The sequence below is a fragment of the Dichomitus squalens genome (genome assembly GCF_000275845.1).
Source record: "Dichomitus squalens LYAD-421 SS1 unplaced genomic scaffold DICSQscaffold_2, whole genome shotgun sequence".
NCBI lineage: Eukaryota > Fungi > Basidiomycota > Agaricomycetes > Polyporales > Polyporaceae > Dichomitus > Dichomitus squalens.
The window spans coordinates 437,909-461,010 of NW_006766884.1; the positions used below are offsets into that span (position 1 = coordinate 437,909).

Sequence of the window (23,102 nt, forward strand, 5' to 3'; positions counted from 1 at the left end):
TAGATGTCGCTTGCATATCCGCAGACGTTCCCTGTTTCAACTGCTGCGGTGATAGCGGCGGACGGGAGCTCGTACAGACTTGGGACATTGTAGGTTGTTGGCAGAGTACGTTATTGCGTCGTATCCTGCCACTGCTGTCATGCTATGCTATGCTAGGTTGTACCTCCCACTTACTGACATAATGTACACTGTAATATGAACCATTCATGTATCACTCAATGAGATATCACGCAAGTACTGATTGCTTCCACTGCTTGACATCACCTTCGACTCGAATGAATGATGCCGCATGCAATACGATACAATGTCAGTTACACAATACAGCCCACAGACTAGCCAACGCCGCTTGTCTCAACGCGATGCAAGCGCAGCCCCGATATCCTCCACAACCGCCCACGTCTGCTCGATCCACCTCTCCACGACCTCGATGTGCACCCTCTCCCTCACCTCCATTGCCTCCGCATGTGCCTGCGCGACCTCGTCTCGGCGCGCCCGGTGCGCGTCCCCAGCGTTGTGGAGCACGACGGCGAGGAGGAAGAGCACGTCGCACTGCGCGGGGTACATCTCCAGCGTTGCGTAGCACTCCGCGGCGTCTTCAAGGTACGGCACTGCCTGTTCTAGCGCGGATTCTGCCGGAGGAATATGAAATGGGGCGGTGTGTAGAGGGAGGGTTGCGGAGGTGTGCAGGTGGCCGTTTGTCGAGGAAGGGAAATGCGGGGATGGGAGCATCGCGGAGACGTGGGTACATCAGACGCATGAGACCAAGGCAACCGAAAGTGTGGTGGTGGGCGGCGGGAGGTCGGTAGCATCGTGTTGATGGCGATGGGGACACGGCGTATCAGCACAGGTTCCCAAGTAGGAGAAACGAGGAATGGATGCGCGTATAGGCGTGTATGGGTGCATGAATTTCAAAATGATGGTAGCCAGTCGTCAGCACTGGGCGTGGCGTACAGAAAAGGCAGGCGCGAGCTGAACGGACGTACGAGACGAGTCGCCAGCGGCGATGATACAGCGCGCCAGGGTGAACTCCGCAAACGCCTTCTGCTCTAGATCATTCTCGCTCATGATCTGGGGAAGGCGGCGTCCGGAGGTGGTTTGATGCCCGGCAGTTGAAAGGTCACATAGTGTTCGGTCGATGGGTTGGAGTATTAGGGTTTTCAGCTAACTTATTGGGCGGGCGGATGTATACCTCATGTGCAAAATCATACCTGAGGCATCACTTCGTCCATGAGGCGTCTGCACCACTTGGTCATCCCAAACTCGAGCCCGACATCCGCGAGCAAGATAATTGCCGTGCGGTATAGGTTGTATCGTCCGTGGTACTCTGCGTGCCATAGCGCTGTGAGGAGCTGGTCGACAGACGCGTGACTCTGTTCGCACATCTGCAACCCCCAAGTCAACATGCCGACCCTTAAGCATGGGCCCCTAAGAGGCAGAGACACTGACCCGCATGAGCATAGCCTCGTACAGCGGGTCCCGTATTATGGAACCAAACTGATCGTTCGCCCACTGGTACTCCCTGGGTATATGCGGCGCATTTGGTCGCCTTGGGATCAGGTAGTCTTTCAATTGACGCTGTTGTCTGCTGCATAGATGTCAGAGTTCGTCGCAGGACCAAATCACCATCTTGAGTCAGGCGGAACACACCGGCGGCATGCGCGCATAGCGAGGATGCTCCAGATTTCGAATGCCCACAAGTTGTAGTCAGCGAGACTCAGGCCTCGCCAGACGTCGGGTTCCAGCAGGGATGCTATCGCCTGCTGGTACTTTCCCTGCCGAGCGACCTGCCGAGATTGGCCAAAGTTAACGCCATCGACATCTCTCACACCAGCATAGCGCGGTAAGTGGCGAAGCGAAGACCTACATGATATGCACGATTGAGCGCAACTGTCAGACGCGTGTTGTCATCTCCGCCCACTTCCGAAAAGGCCGTGACGATGTCTTCCTCTATTCTCGCCAATCTCGTACAACCTAGAGTGGCGGAAAACTCGGTCAATCTAGGTCCGTAATTACGCCTATAATGATGGAGCGGTTTGAGGGAATGGTGGCGACGTACCGAAATTGGTCCAAAGGACGCTCTGCACAGCATGCTGTGCGAGCTGTTCCGATTCGACGTACTGTCCGCCCTGGACGTCAATGTAATGATCGTAGAGCCCGATAGCCTGCACTATCCGTTCATACGCCGCGGCGAGGGGTTGTTGCTGTAGTATCACGCATTAATGCTAGCGTAAACAGTACCTTTGTGCAGAGTTGCAGCGTAGGAATGCGAGTCGACGTACATACTGAACGTTCATGAGCTTCTTCACGTCTGCCAGAATCTCTAGAGGGTGCATGTCGGGCTGGACCTCATTGATGATCGGCCATCGGCCGCGCTCGAGTGGCGGCAGTCGATGAAGAAGACTACATGCGTCAAAGTGTCAAGGGCGTTTAGAGGTATCGGTGCATCCCAAGACCTGCGTGCGTACCTTGAACAATGTTGCAAGGTCTTGTTGTCGCCTGCCGTCCGAGATGCCGTGATAGCCTCTTCCAATGTCTGGCGATTACCCATGTCGTCAGGAGACACAGCGGGTGCAATGACTACGCCACTTACTTTCCGACACGCTGCTAGTTCCCGCCTCAGGAAGTACATCCGCGCCAAATTAAGCATGGCATGCTGGCGTAGTCCCCTGGTATTATGGGGTGACACGTTAGCGCCCGGAACAAATGAGACTGATACACCAGACAGAAGTCCACGGCCGTAGTGCGCGCAAAAGTTAAAGGGGGCCAGTGACGTACGATTCACTGCCTTCGTGAAATTTCTGCTCGAAAAACCGCCGGAGACCATCATTTGCGACATTACTGTCGTTGGTAACCAAGCCTTTCATGAATCTAACAGCAACAAAGACAAGGTTAGTGGTCCCGAGGCCGGGCTTGGCTTGGCTAGGAGACGAACTACTTACAGAGCGTAGGTCTCGGCCTCGGCATATTCCGTCTTATCCTGTTTCGATTTGAACAGCTGATAATCTGTAGTTCCAAGCAAGCGGCCATGCGGTGGTTAGTGCGGGAAAGAATTTGAAATGCCTGAGGTTATGCATTTGGGGATGACAGTATCCGAGGGGGCGGGAGACTCACCGTTCGTGATGACATCGCGACGGATTTGTGCGTAGCCGGGTGGCGTAACAAAGCGCGGGTCGGCGTCGGACCTGAGCCACGCATGAAAGTCATTGAATAGCCTCTCGATGCCGACTATAGAAAGTTTGATAAAGGTCACGAAGCACCGGTGGCAGAAGTAACCAAATAAGGAACGACGACTCTGCGGAGCATGGTGTTCAGTGACCTCGTGTCGCGCACTGGGCGGCTATATGAGACGGCATCTGTATATACTCACAAATCGCGCCGTCTATGATCGGATGCGCAGTACGTCAATGATTGTAGTTCGAGTCTATGCAGAACCTTCTACGTACCTCTTCATCATCTCTGTCGTGAAAGAGGAGCGGGAGCGCTGTCGGATGATCAATGCGAGGCTCGCAGAGGGCATACTTCTGGGGTTCGTACTTTGCATGAAGTCCGATAGCTTGTCGGGGCTGACGAAAGCATCCCCCTGTGGCCAACGGAAACCGATAAAACGGTAAGACGACATGGGGCTATGAACCCAATATTGTTTGAGGCTACTGACCACCTCTTCTAACCTCAGCAGTATAGCCTTAACAGGGCCATCTGCTCCCGGAGGAGCGGCTTGCTTGATATCGTTGAGTATCTGTAAAAATGACCTAGGTGGAGTGATCTACAAGTAAATTGCGTTTTGAATCGATGGATCTAGGACGGTCTGTGATGCACGAACCTCAGCCACATCGCGGATCATGATTCGGTGAAGTGCAAGGGTGAAAGGCCCTGGTAGAGGGTTTTCGTCGAGAGGCTGAAACGCTAAAGCAAATATGTAGAGTAACAGGATATGGTGTGGTCGTAAGACGTGGCTTGCGCGAGCATACTGTGGGACTGGGTCTGGGGGCGGCGCAGGTGGCATTGTAAAATTTGGGGCTTGAATAGTCGAGGGAACCAAATAATTGACTACCCGAGCACTTCGTAAAGGCAGAAGCTACGTTTTGTGATGTCTTCAGCCTCCTACGTGAGCGACCTGGTAGTATGATGATGGAAGTTAGAGCAAGGGATGCACAAAGCCCCGTGAGCCACAGCGCGCGGCGCGCACGAACACACAGCGACGCGTCAGTCACGCGTCGGTGACATCCTGCGCGCGTCGTGAGAACTGATTTCCCTTTCGAGCCGCCAGATTTTCAGAACTCGCTCCGCAGGGCATGCTGAGCATCCGCTTGTTCTCGTCCTCCCTACCTCTTGCTGGCACTATGGTCGTCAAAAACACCAAGAAGAGGGTCGCTCAACCCGCGCAGGTCAGTACTCGATTCATCCTTTGACTTGCAGCCTTACTGAAGCGACGCATAGAGGCCCTCAAAGAAGCGCAAAGTAGCCGGCGACAGCCATTCCTCCAAGACCAAGACCAAGGGGAAAGAGAGGGCATTTGACAGGCCCACCATCCCTATACCCAATCTAGGCGGGGAAGAAGACGTTGAGCTATCGGAAGACGACGTAGATATGCTGGAAGAGTACGGAGGTGCCGTCTCATTCCTCCGGTCACTGGACGAGAAGGGAATTGCGAGGTGCGCATGTCACATCTCTGTGGAATGGTCTGGGAAGTGTCGCGCATGGAACAACATCTGAGTAATTGGATGCCTCCTCTCGGGTTCAAGTCGCGGTCTTGCGCAGCAACTAGACTGTCGTACTGCTACTCTTCTATCATACATCACTCTCTGTTCGCGTCTCTGCGCCATCTTTACTGTCCGATCATGTCCGAGTGGTCTGTTTCTCATTTCGATGTTTGGCATGTATAGGAGCAAAAAGGAGACGGAGCGGCTACACCAGCTGCACAAACCGGTCCGAAAACGCGTGGAGGACGACCTGCCTTCAATCAACTCCGCCTCGGAGGATGAAGGGGAGGAGGAATGGACTTCGGGCATCAGTGCCGATGAAGATGTGTCGGGTGATGACGCTGCGTCCGACTTCGACGACGACGAGAGTTCAATAGCGGAGTCCTCCAGCGCAGGTGCGCAACGTAGACGTCGGCGGAAACCCATCGACTCTGACCAAGAGGAGCTATCTTTCGAGAACCAACCTCGGAGGCGCCGACCTGAATGGGAGCCCAAATCCGATGAGGATAAGGGCATTGAGCGGCTACCAATCAAGCTAGCGGACGGGCGCATACAGAAAAGCGGGAGTAAGGTCGTTCTGGAGGCGAGCGAAGACAGCGGCCTAGACAGCTACGAAGAGAGCGCTCACGAAACCGCGGCAAGCGCTCCTCGGCCCCGATTCGAGGATGTTTCTACAGGCGCCCGATTTGGACGCGCAGCGGTTGCGGACGTAATTGGGCAGAAGTCACGTAAGGCTCGAATACAGGGTGCGAAAGAGCAAATCGCTGGCATCTGTCAAGAGATCCTAGGCGATCCTGAAAACAGCGTCAGTGCCTCGACCATGCCTCCCGAACTGATGTGCGCGGGTTAGACTAACTGTCTATCTCGCTATTCAGCTTGGCCTCTTGCGGCGTCTTCACACTTTCTCTCTCCCCCAAATTTCTACACCGACGCATCCGGAACCTATTCCCAATGACATCGTCATCCGCAAGCTTACGTTCCTGTCTCAGCTCGCGGTATTCAAGGACGTTATCCCGGGTTATCGGATCCGTGCCCTCACGGATAAGGAAAAGGCGGAGAAGGTCAGCCAAATGGTCCAGCGCACCCGAGACTGGGAACAGGGGCTCGTGGGCATATACCAATCGTATCTTCGCAGCCTAGAGGTTGAGCTGAAAGGTGTGAAACGCCTCCTGAAAGTGATTGCAATGCAGGACACGGTGCTAACGAGAATCTTGCCAGCGAAGAGTGAATTGGCGGAGACGGCGCTTCATTGCATGTGCACGCTTCTGGTTGAAGTCACGCACTTCAACTTCCGCGTCAATCTAATGAGCTCAATTGTCGCTGCCCTGAGTCGCAAATCTTGGGATAAGGTATGAGTTCACTCCTGACAATCCCTTTCATCCATGGTCCATAATTCACGTCGGACCTTGCGCCTACTATTTTCAACCTTTGCAAGCCTGCTGACTGATTGACGGCTGCTACAGTCTTCCGACCTGTGCCTAGACACACTCATCAAGGTTTTTCGCGCCGACAACAGCGGAGAACCTTCCTTGGAGATCGTGCGTCTCCTCAACCGCATGATCAAGGAGCGCAAGTACAACGTCCACCCAGAGGTTCTCTCCTGTCTGCTCCACCTCCGTCTAAAGTCGGAGCTCGGCGTCCGAGCGTCCGAGACGAAGGCTGACAAGGATAACGGCGCGGGCGGTGGGAAGACATTCTCTAAAGGCCGCGCCGCGACCCGTCGTGCGAAGGGCAAGGCGGTTGACCAGCCTCACCTGAGCAAGAAGGCGAAGAAGGTGCTCAAAGAGCGCAAGGAGATTGAGAAGGAGATGCACGAAGCGGCGGCGGAGGTCGACAAAGATGAGCGCGCAACGAGAGTGAGTGACCTGTTTCTGGATCGTCTCGTGAGCGTCTAGTCTCAATAACGATGGAATCTTCCCACCGTTTTGGCTCACACGGACAATAGACCTAACCACTTTTGCTGACTGCGCTTCGTCTTCGTCTTTGTGTAGCATACCGAAACTCTCAAGCTGTTATTCGTGCTCTACTTCAGTATCCTAAAGAGCCCGAAGCCGACACCACTGCTCCCCGCGGCGTTGCGAGGGATCGCGCGGTTTGCGCACCTCGTGAACATCGACTTCTTCAAGGACCTGTTACAGGTCCTGAAGACGCTCATGACGCGCGACCAAGATCTTATTGTCGACACAAATACGGAAATATCTGGGCTCCCAGCCAGCTCTAGTCTTGCGGCTTCCTCGGGACCGGGCCTCCAAGGCGTGTCAAACATCGCCACCGTACAGCATCAGCTCTTGTGTGTCGTGACAGCGTTCGAGCTTCTGTCCGGACAAGGTGCGTGCCATACTTGTCCCCACACAACCCAATTGTCTGGGTCCCCTTTGCCCAATTCCACCGCTTCCACCGCTGTCTCGTCCGCATGGAACAAGCACTGACATCTACGTCTGCCACACACACGTCCACTGTGGTATAGGAGAAGCTCTCGACATTGATCTGAGCGACTTTGTCAACCGCCTATACTCCATCCTCCCGTCCCTCGCGTTGATGCCCGACATCGAAGTCGCGCCGACCTCAGCCCGCGCACAGGCGAGCGTCCGCGGTCTGTCCTCACCGCAGTCCCCGGCGGACACGCTCTTCCGTGCCCTCCAGCTCGCATTCTCCCCGCGCTCTGCCTCCGCCGCGCCCCCGTCCTGGCGCTCTGCCGCGTTTTCCAAACGCCTTCTGTCAGCGGCGCTCCAGTGGCCGCCCGCGACCGCCGCGCGCGCAGTCGAGTTTGTGGCGGGCATGGTGGAGCGGGACCCAAAGCTCGAAGCACTGCTGTCCACGGAGGACCGTGCCGGGAACGGGGTGTACCGCCCCGACGTGGACGATCCGCAGGTCTGCAACGCGTTTGGGTTCGGGAGCGCCTGTTGGGAGCTGCGTACGCTCGTGTCCAGTCACTATGCCGAACAGGTCCGCGTCGCCGCAGCGCGGTTATTGGAGTCGCGTTCCTCATGATGGTCTGCATGACGATGTGCGCTAGGTCTGCGGGTCGAGCTGGCGTCCGTAGTCTAAATTGAGATTTGTGATATGTGCTAGTACATGTCCCGTGCTGCGGTACTCAGGGGCTCAACAATGCATGGAAGTGTCTATAGTGTTCCTGCCACTTTATGAATCGTCCGGCAGAGCAGAACGAAGCCGAATGGAGCTGCCACGCGTGAGGCAGCTTGATACGTGAAGTCAAGAGCGCCCGGGCGCTACTGGAATGTCGACTGGCGACCGAGAAGGGACCGGTAACCTGGAGCGGAATGAACATGACGTGTACGAGATACAGGGTGATATTCTGACGGGCTAGATCTACAGCTCTTTCTGTTACGATTGTCAAAATGCTACAAATGGAAGGAAGAAGCGTTCGAAGTCGAAGTAACGGAGCACCAACCAAACGGGACATGCTTGTGAGACGTGTGAGGGGGGGGGATAAGTGAGCGACGGTTCCGCCGAATAAACAAGAGAGACAGAGAGACGTCGTGTCCTGCAGAGGGTCATAAATAGTCACTAGCCGGACGCGCCGCCCTGGCGGCGGACGCGCGTTATCCGTCGTAAGGTATCGTAAATTTGTTGTTCCGTCCGCGCGCGAAGGGAGACTGGTCCGTGGCCGCCCCTGGCCGGTATCATGATCTATCTGCGCGGAAGCCGTGCCAGGGAAGACCGCTACCGCTGCCCGAAACCAAATGTGGCCTGCGTGGGGAACGAGTACGGCAGCATGCGTGATGCGAGATTCCCGACGGAGCTCGTACCGGGGACGCTCCTGGGCACGAACGACGGGTGCGGCAAGATGGGCGAGCTCGAGAGCGCCTGGGAGAACGTGGGGGACTGCGGCGTCACAGGGGGGGAGCCGAGGGGGGACGCGAGGTGCTGATGGGATGACGCGGCGGAGGAGGGCGGTTGCCCGCGCCAGGGGTACTTCTGGAAGCCGATGAGCTCCATGGTCGGCACCTGGCGCGATGCGTCGGCCACGCGCTCAATATGGTACACGAGAACCGCGAGCACCTCGTTGTCCACGACGACCTGTTGGGTAATCGTCCGCACTGCTAGGGCGTAACGTGGACGTACAAGGATATCGCAAAGAGAGCAAAGAAAAGGGGGGCACGTGGTCAGCGTGTGATCGACGACGACATGCGGCTGACGCGTTGCGCTTGCTAGACAGCCACATGCAAAACTAAACTTTGAACTCACCAGTGTCGAGCCAGTGGCAGCGGTTGAGCGCTGAGTCTGGCAGGTACGCGTATACCGTTTGCGATGAGGACGGGTCGGCATTGAAACTAGCTTGAAGCTCCGGAGTCGTGACTTGCGCGAAGAGCCCTTGATCTTGTGACATCAGGGTTCTGCTGTGGCCCCAGCTCTTCGTTTGACACTTTGCGATGGTTGTCCAAGGGCTAACGAAAGATATTGCACCATTGACGCCTTGGAGGTTGGGCGGACAGCGGAGATCTGCCAAGGGCGGCATAGAAACTCGGAAGTGGAGAAATATCCGCGACGGTAATGAAGGCGTTGCGCCGACTAGCCGATCAACGTCGAGGGAGAGAGGAGCCATACCATCAGCCCAGAAGTACAGGTTGGATATTCGATTTGGAAGGGACAGCGTGTAGTCTGCGCCGGAATCAGAATACGTGGGCTGTGGAAGCGTGAAGAGAGTCGGATCCATCGCTAGTGGCTCTAGCTTGACCGATACAGGAGTGATAGGATGTGCGGTAGAAGGCGATGAGGGCAAGACGCCGTACGGGACATCTGCCGTAGATGGCGGAGAAACAGATGTGGCGAATAGATCCTCGGAGCCGAACTCAAGGAATGGTGAAGTCTGCGACGGAGACAAGGAAGAGTACGACGAGGAGGCGGTAAGGTCGCTGGGGAACTCCGATGTGCGGTGTTCCGGAGTGGATGAAGAGGAGGAGGAGCCCGCGTAAGAGTCACGGGCTTCCGCCCTGCTCGGCGAGGAGGCATTGGCGGGGCCTGTTCCCGGCTTCTTGTCCTTGTCCGTGTGCGCCAGGAGACCATTCTCCTGGAAAAGCTCCTCGCCGCCGGCTACGAGGTGAAATTCTGCGCGGGCACGGTCAGCGTGAACTGGGGGATGATAATTGTGGAAGCATACCAGGCTGACCCCTCCACATGTTGCGGAGGACCTGAATGTGGCTCGCGACCTGCTTCTTGGTGCGTTCGATGCCGGCTTTCTTGAGATGGTCCACGAGGAACTGGTTGCGCCACCGACTGCGACCACGAGAGTAAGTGGCCCACGGAGATTGCCAGTAGAGGCGAAGACCTGCACACGCGCTCGATTAGCGCGAGGGGGAAGCGCAGCAACAAAATTTGGGCTGACCCTCGACGAAGATCTTCTCGACCTCCTTGGACCACACCTCGCTGCCGTCCTTCAAGAGCTTGTGGTGTTTGCGGGCGGGGGTGAGGTTCTGTGGTGCTTCCGGGAGCGACTCCATGCTGGAATTGGTGGCGGAGGAGATGCGCGAGGGAAAGGGGGAGACAGAGGGGACGGTAGACTTGCGGCGGCGGTAAGCAGAGGCTACTTCCCTCCCCATGGATGCCGACGGAGGTCGCACGCGAAGGAGGGTGGCGCAGGATTTGGAAGGTAGAAAGGGGACGGGTAGGTGGAGGACGGGGTCGCCGACATTCAGCCGGAGAGGGGAATATATATACAAGAAGGAGAGGATTGGGAGGAAAGAGGAAATGTGCGATTAGAGCAGGGGCGGGCAGCGCTCGCAGCCGGTGACACTCGTGATCCGGGTAAGGCAGGCGAGGTCCGCTGTGTTGGAGTCAGTCAGACACACAAAACAGCCCCTGTCCCTCCGTTTGGGCCTGGATTGGATCGGGGGTTAAATGCGTTTTCGACAAACCAGCACAGGAATGGAAACATATCCCATCCCCACCGCCGCGATCCAGAACATCCTCCCAATCCAGCATAGCGGCCGAAGCTGCGTTTGCACCCCAGACGTCCCCAGCGTCCCCCCGGCCTAGAGCCCTCAGCACATCGGAGTAAGCGCATCTGCACGGGAAGCCCCCTCGCACGGCACAGACAATGAGAGCACACCGAGCGCGTTCACACCGCAGCCCTTTCAACCTTCCCGAAAAGGAGCGGACACCGTGGGCACCTGCTCTCGACGAAAAGCGAACGGCCACAATTGGACGTCACCCGCACCCCCCCCCCTGGCCCGAGGATTCCGGGCCCAGTGATGCCCATCGCGGCGTCGCTAGACAAAAAGACTGGTGCAGATGGCGGTCCGTGGGATGATGGTGGTGGCGGACGTGCTGGCGGTGAGTAGCCACGCCCCTACCACGCGTCGTGGCAGATCGCACTCACAGAGGAAGTGAATCTGGGCTCCCATGCGCGGAAGTCCAACCTTGCACCCAAGCACGTCCGCTCTGCGCTGAAGCGGAAGCTGCGACCCCGCCCAGCGTAGAGTTTGATATTCCCAAGCTCCTCCCGCCTTTCCTCCCCCAGCGCCCGCCCCCCGGTCTCTCGGACCTCAGCGCCTCGCAGCACCTCATGACGATCGGTCCGACCCTCCGACAGCGCCTGAAACGGCGCCTGCCCTCCGACCACGGCGTCGGAGCAGGCGCGCACAGCCTTCCGCTCGTTGTCTCCGGCGATGAGCAGGTCAGAATCACTAACGCACAAGTGGCTCCGCCAAAACCTACAGCCATATGCTCAAGCCGATGTCGTCTTTACACATGTCGATGCGGCCCTCGCCCGGCACCCCACCATCCGGCCCAAGACGGACGTTTACAGTTCAGTCTCTGTCATCGCTTTGCATGATCCGTCCTCTCATGTTCTCCCACTCGCAGCGTATGACGACGGGCGGACCCAGCTGTTGCTGTGCCTGCATGGGCTTCTCCCCATAAACTTCCGCGGTGCTTCCTACAACATTCCCATAGCGGTTTGGCTGCCAAGGGAGTATCCCCGTAGCCCGCCTATAGCTTATGTCGTCCCGACAAGTGACATGCTCATCCGAGCAGGTCCGGACGTCGACGTCAGCGGTCGCTGTTCCGGACAATACGTCCGAAATTGGGAGCGCAAAAGCGAGGTTGGTGTCAACGATACCTGACAGAGCTGACATCAATGCTCATCGAGTGACGCGCAGGGTTGCAGTCTTGTTGGTTTTCTGGACGCCATGCAAGAGACGTTCTCACGGGAACCACCCGTGTACGCAAAACCAAAGGACACTACTGCTGCACAGACAACATATCTGCGGCCACCAACGTCCACGACGTCTGATTACCCCCATCGCCCTCCCCCCCCACTTCCCGTAGATCGTGCTGCGTCTGTAGGGACGCCCATGCAATCAACACACTCTATAGATGTGGATGCTAGTGGTCCTCCTCCGTTACCCGCCAAGCCTGGCGCATCCGTATCAACCGCTGCTTTCTCACCTTCGAGGAGCGCATCTGTCCCTCTTCCCCAAGCGTCCGCAAGCATCCGAAGCCAATCGCCAGTCACTATCGGCACCGTACGTACCAGCTTCATAGCCTTGTATTTTAGAACTTCAGATCCGGATCGTCTCGCTGATCGCCGATCCGACGACTTGCAGCCCGCTCTTGCGATGAGACCACCGCCACCGCTCCCACAGGAAGTGGGCGTACCAAGCCAATCGAACAATTCGCCGGTCCCACCAAGCTATCACTCGCACGACCGGAAAACTGTCCACTTGTCCTCTAACAATCCGTCGTGGTCGGCGCGCATACCATCGAGCCCACCGAGCCAGCCTCGATCAATACAGCCGCCATATCGGGCAGCTGCGCCAACACCCTCTCCGCCGCCCCCGCCGCCACTGCCGCCTGCTCTCTCTGCGACAATTTCAGCCGTAACGTCACCGATCGGTTACAGCGGGACGTCTCAGCACCCTTCTCCAACGCCTGTCGCCTCAAGCCACGCCGGCTCCGTATACTCTCCGCCCCCACCACCGGCGTTCTCAGCACCCCAGCCTGTCTTCAGGGGTCCGGCGACGAGTCCCCCGTATCTGACCTCTCCAAGTGGCCAAGCACCCCCGCCCCCGCCGTTTCCACCCGCTTTCGCCCCTCCCGCGCACCCACCTGCCCCCCCTGCGCCACCATCGTTCGTGCCCGCGCCGGATTTGTTGGACGAGCAAGATGGCGAGACCGCCGGCCCATCAGGCTCGTCCGCGCCAGCAGCGGGCGCACCGCCGCGCCCGCCGAACCCAGAGCTCCTCCGGCTCCACGACCAGGTGCACGCGAAGCTCTCCTCCGAGCTCGCGTCGCTCTCGCAGGCCATGGCGCTCGACGCGGAGCGCCTACGTGCCAACCAGACAGACCTGCTCGCCGGGGAGCCTGCGCTCCGCGACGAGATGGCGCGCCTGGAAGCCGTGCGCGACGTGTGCCGGGGGGTGGCCGCGCGGCTGGAGCAGGTGGTCGCGGCGGGGGAGCGGAACGTCGCCGAGCTCAGGCGGAAGGGCGACCCGGAGGTGGACGAGATGATCTGCTCGACCACGATCGTCTACAACCAGTCAGTATCCTGAATTGTTTTCTCCGCCCGCATACGATGTTTTCTGACCGCTCGCTTTTCTCCTGCGTTGCCTCGATTCGGATGTGTTCGCGTTCTGGAATTTGCGCAAAATTCAACTTCGGTCTCCGTTCTCTGCGTAACACTCTGCGTAAAATGGACACGAATCTTGCCCGGGCTCGATGACGCTGTTGCAGGCTCATCAACCTCGTCGCTGAAGATAACGCAATTGAGGACACAATTTACCATCTGCACCGCGCCTTGAACTCCGGCCGTGTAGACCTCGAGCGGTTCCTCAGGGTGCGTCATTCATTTCATCACCTGTTGGCATTCTTTTGGCATTCTTTCGGTATATTGCAGAGAAGCGGCCTCAGTAGCGAAAGAGGACGCTTCTCACCCTGAGTCTGCGTAACAAGGGTCTCTATGGTCACTCTTCGCACAACTTTGCGAAGGTGTTCTGCTGTCATCTGATGGCGGGAGTGCTGAACCGATTGGTGGTTTCCAACAGACTACTCGCGTTCTCGCCGAGGAACAATTTATGAAGCGCGCCCTCATCGAGAAGATCAGAGCCGGGATCCCACTCGAAATGTCAGACGAAGCTCCATGGCCTGGTGGTCTTTCTCAATGGCGGTAGCAGGTGACCCCAACTTTTCGCGTCAGGCGCTCGGGGGAGATGGCAAAATAGCATAAGACGACAGAGAAGCATGCATTTGTTCCCGAGATGAATATGGAACATGAGGGACGAGCTCGACTGGAAGCCCAGTAGTTGGGCAAACTGTACTGTAAATGTGAATTCGTTTGTACTCCTCGGTCTAATGAGCCCGGCCGTCGGTTCTGTGTCGACGTCTATAGTCGATCATGGTAGGCGGACATACCTATGGTAGATGCCACATCTCCCATAGACTCGTAGTTTGGATTTCCGGAGCCGACCTAGGGGCATCTGCACGCTGCAAGGTCTTTTCCTCCATCCCCAATCCTATCAGTGAGGTAACTCTCCCGTAAACCACGACATGTGCTGTCAATATACATTCCATCGCCTCCCTCGACGGCTCGGAGTCCGCCTTCTAGTGCGTACTTGGTGGCTAGGTTTTGCCCAGACTCAGTGAGTGCTCTTACTGACCTTCCTACCGACGTCATCCTGCCACTCGACTGCACGCAGGTCAATACCCCGAAACGAGTCCGCGATGTGTGCTCCTACACTGCTCCTCCAATCGCGACGCAGGAAGTTTATAAGATTTAGATTGGCAGCTTCGGCGACGTCGCCGCACGCGAAACTTGCATTGCAGTCCACGACGTCGGACGGAGCAATGCGGCATCAATCACATTCAGTGGTCCAATGGGGGCCGTCGTCGCATATAGCTATCCCGTACCGAGCCGTCGACGCCGATATACAGTGCCTTACATATCAATAGGCCCTTTCGAGGAACAAAAATGCTTGGGTCGGTGAGAGAGCCGACCAACTCTCACCGACCAAAGTGCGAGTCAGATCCGCCACTCGAGAACGCTGCAGAGCACCCCCGAGAGAGCCTTCGAGACACCTTTGACTGCCTGCGCTGGGCCTGCTGGGCGATGCGCTCGGTGGGGTCCCAATGCGGCTGACTATCACTTAGTTGGGCTCCCAACCGACCTGAGCATAAGTTGGGAAACGGCCTATCAATCTGCAAAACGCTGTCAACGTGAACACATGGCTACTGTACGCCACGCGGCGCTTGGCGGCTCACGGCGTCATCGGAATACGCGCTGCTGGACCGCCGGCCCGGCGTTTGCATGGTGGTCAGTTCAGCAGAGACTATACACTCTGCGCGACTGTGTTCGAGGGCGAACTAAAGCAAGCTGATCGACCGAATGTAAAACTATGCATATCGACTCGGAGTTTCCGATTCTACTATGAAGGGTATTCCGCATGCCGCCAGTAGTAACATAGCCAGTCTAGGAGTCTGTGCTGATCTCTGAGTTGTACTATTCATGGAATTGTTCGATTATGATACCTTCGAGTCTCATCAGCAACCACCTAGCGATCATCAGAAATTTTCCTTGTGTCGGTGCTCGCGCTGAGGCAGTGGTAAGGAAGATTCATTCATTCAATGGGGCCTGATCTTGCTTGGGAGCGCATTGAGCTTGTGGCCCCAGGGGCTCACTGCGGCGTCGTGTCCCTGACCGGTCGGAGGCGAGAAAAGACTACACATACATTGGATGGATTCGGGACTTACCAGGAGCAGCACGGCCGCATGTCGATATCAGTATACGTCCCGAATCTTCTGCGGGGTTCCGTGGTGTGGCTGACGAGTTACGGAGCGTAACAACGCTAACGAACGTACATAGCTGCCAAGTGCGATCCAACACGGAGATGACCGTACGGCGAAGCGTTGCGATGTTCCATTCGCAGAGACTCGCAGGTATGGGACCGCTTCAATGTATCGTCACACTAGTTGTGCTGGAGATGTGGTAGGTTCAGTACGATATGAATAAGCAGTCATGCCTTAGGGACTAATCTTCGGATATCATCACAGGAGGGCTTGCTTTCCGTACGCATGCCATATGCTCACAATTTCGAGGGGCATGTCGGCATCACGAGCATCGCGATGTGTCGACTGCCAGATTGCGAGATTATAAATCGGATTCGGACCTCTCTTTGTTACGCCAAGACGGGCGAAGGTGCCTACGGACGAGAGAGGGGCTGCTAGCATGACGGACAATGATAGAGCGTTGATTGAGGCCAAATCGAGGGGCTAACGGGACGTACACGGAATATGGTACAATGGTGATAGATATCGTCATAAGCAAAGACGTGAGTGCATACAGGGACGTATGGGAAATTCCCAACAGAACAGCCGAGAGCGACATAGACAGCGGCAACGAAACAAGGAGTAGAATCAGGAGCGATAGAACAAAAAGGAGTTCGAGCTAGGAGGGAATGATGGGACAACGGACCAGCGCGCACGGCACATCGGACGGTACCGAATCATGTCGCAGCTTATGCTGTCATGCGACGACGCGACCGCCTTCTCCGAAGCCCAGCATCCGGATTCCAGGCGTCTCCAGTGGAAGCGTCTTCCCCGTGCTTCCGACCCATTCCCAAACCCGCTGCTCATCTCCGCCTTCGACTTCTTGCAGGTTCGTACGGACATTCGCGTTCGCTTCGACAACCCGCTCGACCCGTGACCACAAACGCTTCCGTTTCGAGACATCATGTATGTCCTGCAAGACGAGATCGCGAAGCTGTAATGACGAGAGATAGGGCCGCGGAACCATTACGGGGTCTGTGTGATGGGCGAATTCCTGGTTCCGTAGGGAGTCCAGAGCGACGGTCACAAGAGTAGCGACCTGCTCGTCTTCAATTGCACGTTTCGCCTGTCGGCGGCGAACGGTTAGAATGGACAGAATCAGAACCAGCGATCCTAGAACAATCGTTAGCGAGAGACATGACATCAGGTATCTCGTCTGACGTACCAATGGTTGACCTCTGCCACTCGGCCCACGCTTCCCTGGCCTTGACTCGGGCAGAACACTGCCAACTCATGACAGGCGTTTTGTGCGCCAAGAACCGCTTGCCACTAAGGGCGCGTCAACACCAAGCGTGAAACAGCAACACGAAGTTCACGTACGTCGCATCCTCACATATAAAGACACCACCCCATTGCAGCAGCTGTCCCACAGCTTCATTGAACGTGTCATCTAGAGTGGTGAGCATATGAGGCTAGGGGTCGGCACCATCAGCATTCGCGCATGGCCGACCAATTCCGCGTCAGCTTACCGGTGTCTTCTCCTTGATGTGCTCCCGGAGCTTCTCAACCTCGAGACCCCAACGCTGAGCCTCAGTCGCCTCGTCGCCTTCAGGTAGACCAAAGTTTAAGCCTTCGCAGACCCGACGTCCCCTCTCGTTCGCTAGAATCGACTCGATGGCCTTACCAAGTACACCGATATGCCGCTTGCGACGAGGGTCCTCAACGCATCGCGGAGGCAGAGCAACCGGACCAACGTAAGGAGCACCATCGAGGACAAAGTGGATCGCAGCGTAGACAAGCTCGGAGAAGGAGGATCCAGAGGATATGTGCGCGGGCCGTTCGTAGGCCTGGAGAACACCGTTCGCCGTTTCTTTGCGGACGGAAGGGACGGGGAGAAAGGCCAGTAGTGGATGGGGTATCAGGATGTACCCGTTCTCGCAAACGATGGAGTCCGCAGTACAATTAGCATGTTTGGGACACGGTGTGCACTCGTCAGGTTGCACACCAGGGATGAGGGGAGGAGGTGGACAGGCCTCCGCGGCGACGATGGCGGACACATCCGGATCGGCGCTCAATGCTGTCGCTGTAGGCCTGGGAGGAGGCGGGGAAATTGTATGAGTTGCGTCGGCTACGTAAAGTGTGGTGCGGTTCTCCCGATTGCAGCTCTCTATCGCCGCCCTGTAGTCACGCATGCCATTAAGGATCGAGTTAGTAGACGTGCCAGCGTCGCAGAAGCCGATCTGTGCAGACTCTTGCTTGTACTGAACGACGATTCCTGAGCCCGTCAAGAGCAGGAGAGTCACCAGTAACTGGAGGAACCAATTGGGTCGCGGGGGATCCGGCTGCGCATTACGCGTCACGAGCGAGCCACCTTCCGCAATACGCTGTGCAACTGCATCAACGCTCTCCTCGTCAAGCGAGGCAGCCCTCTCATACTCCGGCACGCCTTCCACGTCTGTAGGTACTTCGACACCAGCCTCAGCCAAAGAATCTGCAAGGCTAGCAATGGGCTGAGCCGACGGTGATACCTCGTCCTCGTCTTCCTCCTTCAGATCGCGGACCACGGAAAGTCGACGCGCTTGGAATACAGCTGACGGCAATTTCGGTTCGAAGTCGCTCTCTGGAGGCTTCACGGAGGGGAGCCTCTCGCGTTCTTTGCCCTTGTCTGTGGGTGGAGAAGGAGGGGAAATCTGAGGAGGTGCAGACATAGATTTCCGTGATTTCGGCGCGGGGCGAGCACCGGCGGAGGATTTGCGAGGGCGCGGGCGAACAGGAGACGGGCGAAGGGGGGACGACTCCGTTCCCGATTGGAAGACATTGTTATCTTCCCATCCAGACTCTGGTTCATCGGTCAGAGGTCGCGAAACGCGTCTGGCTTGTGATCCCGCATCCGCAGCCTAGCAATGCTTATGGTCACTTCACAACATCAAGAGGGAACGTGACCACACGCACGGCCTTCTTTGGTCGACCGACCTTGCGAACGACGGGCTCTTCTTCCGGTTCGCTCTCTTCGACCAATACGGGTTCTACGGGCTGAGCAGCGCGCCTCCTCGAAGGCCCGCCAAGAGACGGTTCCGCGCTGGCGCGGCGACGCTTGGGTTTGGGCTACCGTGTACATTAGATCCAATGTGTCTCAAGAATGTGGCCAAGATGTACGGAAGGACTCACAGCAGGTTCTACTTGTTCGAGCGCGGGAGTCTTGGAAAGACGTCTAGAACTGCGCCTGACAGGCTGTTGCCATGATGTTATATGGCGCCAAACATGGAGAGAGAGCGCAGGCACGTACGTTCTTGCCCTCGTTCAGAGGTCTGCCAGTCATTCCATCTGTGATGCCATCCTCGCTGGCTTGACTATTCTCGCGTTTGATGCGTTCTTTCAGCAAACGTTTGGCGTTAGGCTTGATTTCTTCATTCCAGAGTCGGACGAGTGTGGATTTGTTGTATTGGGCCGGGTATCTGATGTTGTGGTGACCAAAGACCCCGAGAAGCTGCGCGATGGTGAGAGAGGCGGGGTCGAAGTCAGGCTTGAGGTAATCTCCTTGGGCGACAATCTGTGCAGCGGTCAGACGCGACATGGTGGTGAAACACGCGGTTTCCGCGCGTGGACGGAGGGCGGGAGGGCGGGAAGCGCGAAGGAGGACGTAGTTGGGGTTCAGGTCGCGGCGCGTCACCCTTCCCACGCCCGCCTTCCGATAAACAAACACGCGGTAGTCTCACGTCAATCACGTGCACAAATGGAGATAAGATGGAAAGGGGTTATCTGATAATCTGAGTCAGCTCTTACGCCACCACCAACGCGCGAAGCCCGCTGCTCCTCATCTTGACTCAATGTCGCCCCACAGACGAGCTGCGCGCAAGCATCGCGGTCCCGCTATCCTCGTTGCGCAGCCACCGCGATCGGTGCTTTCAAATAGATGTTGAAGTTCGGCCGAAGACCGGATGGTTGGAGTGTCAGTGTGTGTCCTCGCGGCACTCCAAGGGATCTGAGGGTTGTCACGCAATATGTATATATACCGCACCCACCTTTGCGAGTCTTCCCTCAGAAGCAATCCCTGACCATGTCTACCATCAACCAAGCCTTCCAGTCCCTCAAGGCGACACGCCCCATCGACGACGTATGGGTGCGCTCTGACGAGTACCACAACTCATTCCTCATTCAACGCGACGAGGCCCTCGAGTACGCTCGCAAGAACAGCGCCGACCACGGTCTCCCCGAGATCGCTGTCAGCGCCGCTCAAGGCAAGCTTCTCCATCTGTACGCGAAGACCATCGGCGCGAAGAAGGTCCTCGAGGTCGGCACCTTGGGAGGGTGAGAGATCACAACTTTTCTCATCGACACATTGCTGACCTGTTCAGGTACTCCGCTATATGGCTTGCACGGGCACTACCAGAAGGTGGTGAGCTGACGACGCTCGAGATCGACGAGAAGCACGCCAAGGTGCGAAGATGGAGTGCCTTGCGCCTTGCAAAAACGCTGACATGGGACGCCTACAGGTCGCCCAAGAGAACCTCGACCACGCTGGGCTCACGTCAAAGGTCAAGATCGTGCTCGGGCCTGCCATCGACACTCTCAAAAAGATCCCGACGGAGTCTCAGTACGACCTCGCGTTTATCGACGCCGACAAGGAGAGCAACCTCGACTACGTCCTTGAGGCCGAACGTCTCGTCAGGAAGGGTGGTATCATCGTCAGTCTTCTCTTGACCTCACCTACCATCGTGGCACTCGGCTGACGAGCGTTATGATAGATCGTGGACAACGTCGTCCGCCAGGGCCGTGTGGCCGATCCGTCCAACACCGAAGACGCCACACTGGGTGTGCGCAAGCTGCTCGAACACCTCAAGAACGACAAGAACGTCGACGCGACCTCCATCGGCACGGTCGGCGAGAAGGGCTGGGATGGCTTCATCTATGCCGTCCGGCTCTAATCATTCCCACCCAATTGTGTTAATAAGCGGATGGATGTACTTGTGAATATACAGCCGCGGATGTACCAATAGACAAATGCAGGGAGACGTGACGTGAAATGCCGTAGTTCACCGTCCTGACGTCCTCGAGAATCTGAAAACCCCTCCTGCTCATCATAAACTTCATTGTTAGCACTTGAGCTTGAGATATCGCGACCCTATCGTGTTCCTTTCCAAATCGGAGGGTTGCTATACCCGAAAACCGCTGCCTGCTTGCCGCCTTCCGTTGGCGAGCAACAAGGTGAAGATGCAGCTCCTCCACGACACGAACGATATTGTACCCTTCCACCAAGGTGACAAGCAATCCCGACCTGGAGTCCACTCTTCGCAACGTCCAGCAGAAAGCATCTTCATATCCTCAAGATCACGCAGGCACACAATGAAAAGTATGTGGGCGTATCAGGCCTGATTATATTACTAACCAGCGAACTGCCCTAAGCAGGGGAGGGTGGTACCTTTTCCTCGCATGCGAGTTGTAAAGTAAAAGGGGGGGAGGGATCACAGGATAGCAAGCAACAGGGGAGGAGAGTACTAGAGAGAGATAAGTGTCCAAGTCCATGCGCAATAAGATAAACACCGGTGTGGGTAAGCGAGGTATCGTAGCAAGCATCTACAATGCGCGGCAGCCCTGCGAAGTGTCCGACAGTAAGAGTCCGATTCGGCAGCTATGGATATACGTGCGGGGCGCCCTTGTGCGAGAAACCATGATGATCGTCACGACGGGGATCGTCCCCCGGCTGGGAGAGGCGGCTAGCTAGACGCGGTCCGCTTAGAGCGCGAGGATCGCAGCGGCGATGGCAGCGACACCGAGGAGCGCGGTCGACGCAGCGGTAGAGGCGGCGCCGTTGCTCTTGCCAGAGGGCGTCGCGGAGGGCGCGCTGGTCGATGAGGACTCAGACGCCGCCGAGCTGGAGGCCGGGGCGGCAGAGGCGGACTGAGTGTTGTCGACCGCGTTGTTGACGTTGGCCATGTCGTTGGGGATCACCTTGGGGGTGGTGCCGCTGAGGTCGATCGAGCCGTCGTCCTTGAGGGTCTCCGGGTTGGCACCGAGGAAGGCACGCGTGTACAGGACGTTCTCCGCGACGAGGGAGTGCGACCAGTCGGGGAGGCTGGAGAGATCGATGTTCTGACCCCAGTTCGCAGCCTTGTCGTTACCCTTGGTGAGCGTGTTGGTGTACGCGTTCATGGCAGCCAAGTCCGAGGAGTTGGAGACCATCGGGGCCATCGCCTGGGAGACCGAGGTGGCGGCGTTGTACACGGACGGCGGGTTGATCATACCGAACATGCCCTTCTGGCAGTGACCGGGGGTACCGCAGTAGAAGAACGTAGTGCTGGTGTCGTTGACGACCTGGGTGAAGGTGAACGGAGCGTTCTGCTCGCCGGACGCGAAGGGCGCGTCGCTGGTCTTGTTGCAGATCTCGAGCTGCGACGACTTGGTGACAGTGTGGTTCTTGGCGCCCCAGACGAACTGGACGGTGTCACCGACGGAGGCGTTCACCGCGAAGGGAACGTAGCGGAGAACACCCTGAGTGGGAGCGACGATGACGGTGTGGGTCACGCCAGTGCCCTGGCTGCCGGAGTAGGAGCCGCTGTCAGAGCCCTGAGTGGCAGAAGGGGTCCACGTTGCAGGAGGAGCACCGTAGGACGCGATGCATTCTGTGAATTTAATCAGTCTCAAAACTCACGAGGAAGGAGCAAGTAAAGCGACGCTTACGCTGCACGCAGTCGTTGTAACCCGAGCTTCCCCAGTTCGTGCTGCCGGAACCGTAGTTGCTGGACGACGTGCTCTGGGACGCGTAAGTCGAGCTCGTGGAGGTCGAGTACAAGGAGGTGGAAGTGGCGTCCGCCGTGGCAGTCGAGTAGCTGTTGTACGACGTGTCGATCGAGGAAGAGTAAGAGCCGCCGTACGACGAATCGGTCGACGTAGAGGAGGAGCCGTACGCGGACGACGACGAGGAGCTACCGTACGAGCCAGAGTTGCCGTACGAACCCGAGTTGGAGTTACCGTACGAGCCCGAGTTGGAGCTGCCGTACGATCCGGAGTTCGAGTTGCCGTACGAGCCAGAGTTCGAGTTCGAGCTGCCGTACGAGCCGGTGGACGAGCTACCGTAAGCAGAGCTGGACGAGCTGCCCTGGTTACCAGAGTTGTAGCCAGAGTTCGAGTTAGAGCTGGAGTCGTAGCCCGAAGAGCCGCTGGAGGAGGACGACGACGACTTGCTGTTGGAGCTGGAGTCGTAGCCGGAGCTGGAGCTAGACGAAGAGCTGAAGAGACCCGATCAGATCGGCTTGGGATCTAGCAGGTGGACTGAAAGCGTGCTCACCTGTCGTAGCCGGATGTGGGAGCGGCAGCGACAACGCCGACGAGAAGGGCAGTGCTGAGGAGGGTAGCGAAACGCATCGTGAAAAGTGAGAGCTAAAGAACCGTCGAGGTGTGTGGTGTTGGCGTTGGACAAGGACAGCGAGTCAATCTAGACGTCGGAAAAGGCCTCCCAGGAGGTTTTTGCAGCTAGCAGCCCCTATCAAAGGAGGGATCTGCGTAGACGACATCCCTGTTAGCGTACGTTAGAGACAGAAGATAGTAGAGAGAGGACATACCCCGAGGAACGAAGTGAACGAAGGAAAGAAAGTCGAGGATCAACTCGACTTCGATAGAGGAAAGCAAAGAACGAAGGGGGCGAACGAAAAGGTTGAAGGACAGGGAGAGGCTTGGCTGGTG

At 57.1% G+C, this 23,102-nt stretch overlaps 7 protein-coding genes across 7 annotated transcripts; 3 read left to right on the forward strand and 4 right to left on the reverse strand.

The window, feature by feature from the left end:
- Window positions 1-351: 351 nt before the first annotated feature.
- DICSQDRAFT_49460 (uncharacterized protein) lies at window positions 352-4,003 on the reverse strand (the record flags this gene model as incomplete). Its single annotated transcript, XM_007360979.1, has 15 exons — window positions 352-629; window positions 984-1,068; window positions 1,209-1,382; window positions 1,447-1,585; window positions 1,648-1,784; window positions 1,865-1,971; window positions 2,057-2,201; window positions 2,280-2,400; window positions 2,466-2,533; window positions 2,591-2,666; window positions 2,776-2,868; window positions 2,940-3,003; window positions 3,112-3,292; window positions 3,656-3,763; window positions 3,821-4,003. 15 exons carry the CDS (start codon window positions 4,001-4,003, stop codon window positions 352-354), a joined length of 1,959 nt encoding a protein of 652 aa, XP_007361041.1.
- Window positions 4,004-4,340: 337 nt separating this feature from the next.
- DICSQDRAFT_165481 (nucleolar complex-associated protein 3) lies at window positions 4,341-7,691 on the forward strand (the record flags this gene model as incomplete). The annotated part of the gene is made up of 8 exons (XM_007360980.1): window positions 4,341-4,385; window positions 4,438-4,652; window positions 4,884-5,505; window positions 5,576-5,855; window positions 5,919-6,049; window positions 6,164-6,556; window positions 6,692-7,028; window positions 7,168-7,691. 8 exons carry the CDS (start codon window positions 4,341-4,343, stop codon window positions 7,689-7,691), a joined length of 2,547 nt encoding a protein of 848 aa, XP_007361042.1.
- Window positions 7,692-9,714: 2,023 nt separating this feature from the next.
- On the reverse strand, window positions 9,715-10,261 carry DICSQDRAFT_50184 (uncharacterized protein; the record flags this gene model as incomplete). Its single annotated transcript, XM_007360981.1, has 3 exons — window positions 9,715-9,770; window positions 9,823-9,990; window positions 10,048-10,261. Coding segments are annotated over 3 exons (438 nt in total), but the record flags the coding sequence as incomplete, so codon positions are not given.
- A 1,063-nt stretch (window positions 10,262-11,324) lies between these two features.
- On the forward strand, window positions 11,325-14,222 carry DICSQDRAFT_97258 (UEV-domain-containing protein). Its single transcript, XM_007360982.1, has 6 exons — window positions 11,325-11,468; window positions 11,526-11,764; window positions 11,822-12,187; window positions 12,269-13,200; window positions 13,395-13,497; window positions 13,706-14,222. Exons 1-6 carry the CDS (start codon window positions 11,330-11,332, stop codon window positions 13,829-13,831), a joined length of 1,905 nt encoding a protein of 634 aa, XP_007361044.1. The 5' UTR covers window positions 11,325-11,329; the 3' UTR covers window positions 13,832-14,222.
- Window positions 14,223-15,925: 1,703 nt separating this feature from the next.
- On the reverse strand, window positions 15,926-18,996 carry DICSQDRAFT_77568 (uncharacterized protein; the record flags this gene model as incomplete). Its single annotated transcript, XM_007360983.1, has 7 exons — window positions 15,926-16,595; window positions 16,648-16,751; window positions 16,803-16,894; window positions 16,952-18,319; window positions 18,375-18,527; window positions 18,591-18,653; window positions 18,709-18,996. 7 exons carry the CDS (start codon window positions 18,994-18,996, stop codon window positions 16,180-16,182), a joined length of 2,484 nt encoding a protein of 827 aa, XP_007361045.1. The 3' UTR covers window positions 15,926-16,179.
- A 451-nt stretch (window positions 18,997-19,447) lies between these two features.
- On the forward strand, window positions 19,448-20,498 carry DICSQDRAFT_77572 (S-adenosyl-L-methionine-dependent methyltransferase). The gene is made up of 4 exons (XM_007360984.1): window positions 19,448-19,730; window positions 19,778-19,859; window positions 19,916-20,107; window positions 20,168-20,498. The coding sequence occupies exons 1-4, from the start codon at window positions 19,480-19,482 to the stop codon at window positions 20,345-20,347; spliced, it is 705 nt and encodes a 234-aa protein (XP_007361046.1). The 5' UTR covers window positions 19,448-19,479; the 3' UTR covers window positions 20,348-20,498.
- Window positions 20,499-20,788: 290 nt separating this feature from the next.
- Window positions 20,789-23,061, reverse strand: DICSQDRAFT_131996 (uncharacterized protein). Its single transcript, XM_007360985.1, has 4 exons — window positions 22,982-23,061; window positions 22,708-22,918; window positions 22,101-22,648; window positions 20,789-22,042 (listed from the first exon to the last, which is right to left on the reverse strand). The coding sequence occupies exons 2-4, from the start codon at window positions 22,782-22,784 to the stop codon at window positions 21,156-21,158; spliced, it is 1,512 nt and encodes a 503-aa protein (XP_007361047.1). The 5' UTR covers window positions 22,785-22,918; window positions 22,982-23,061; the 3' UTR covers window positions 20,789-21,155.
- Window positions 23,062-23,102: the final 41 nt, after the last annotated feature.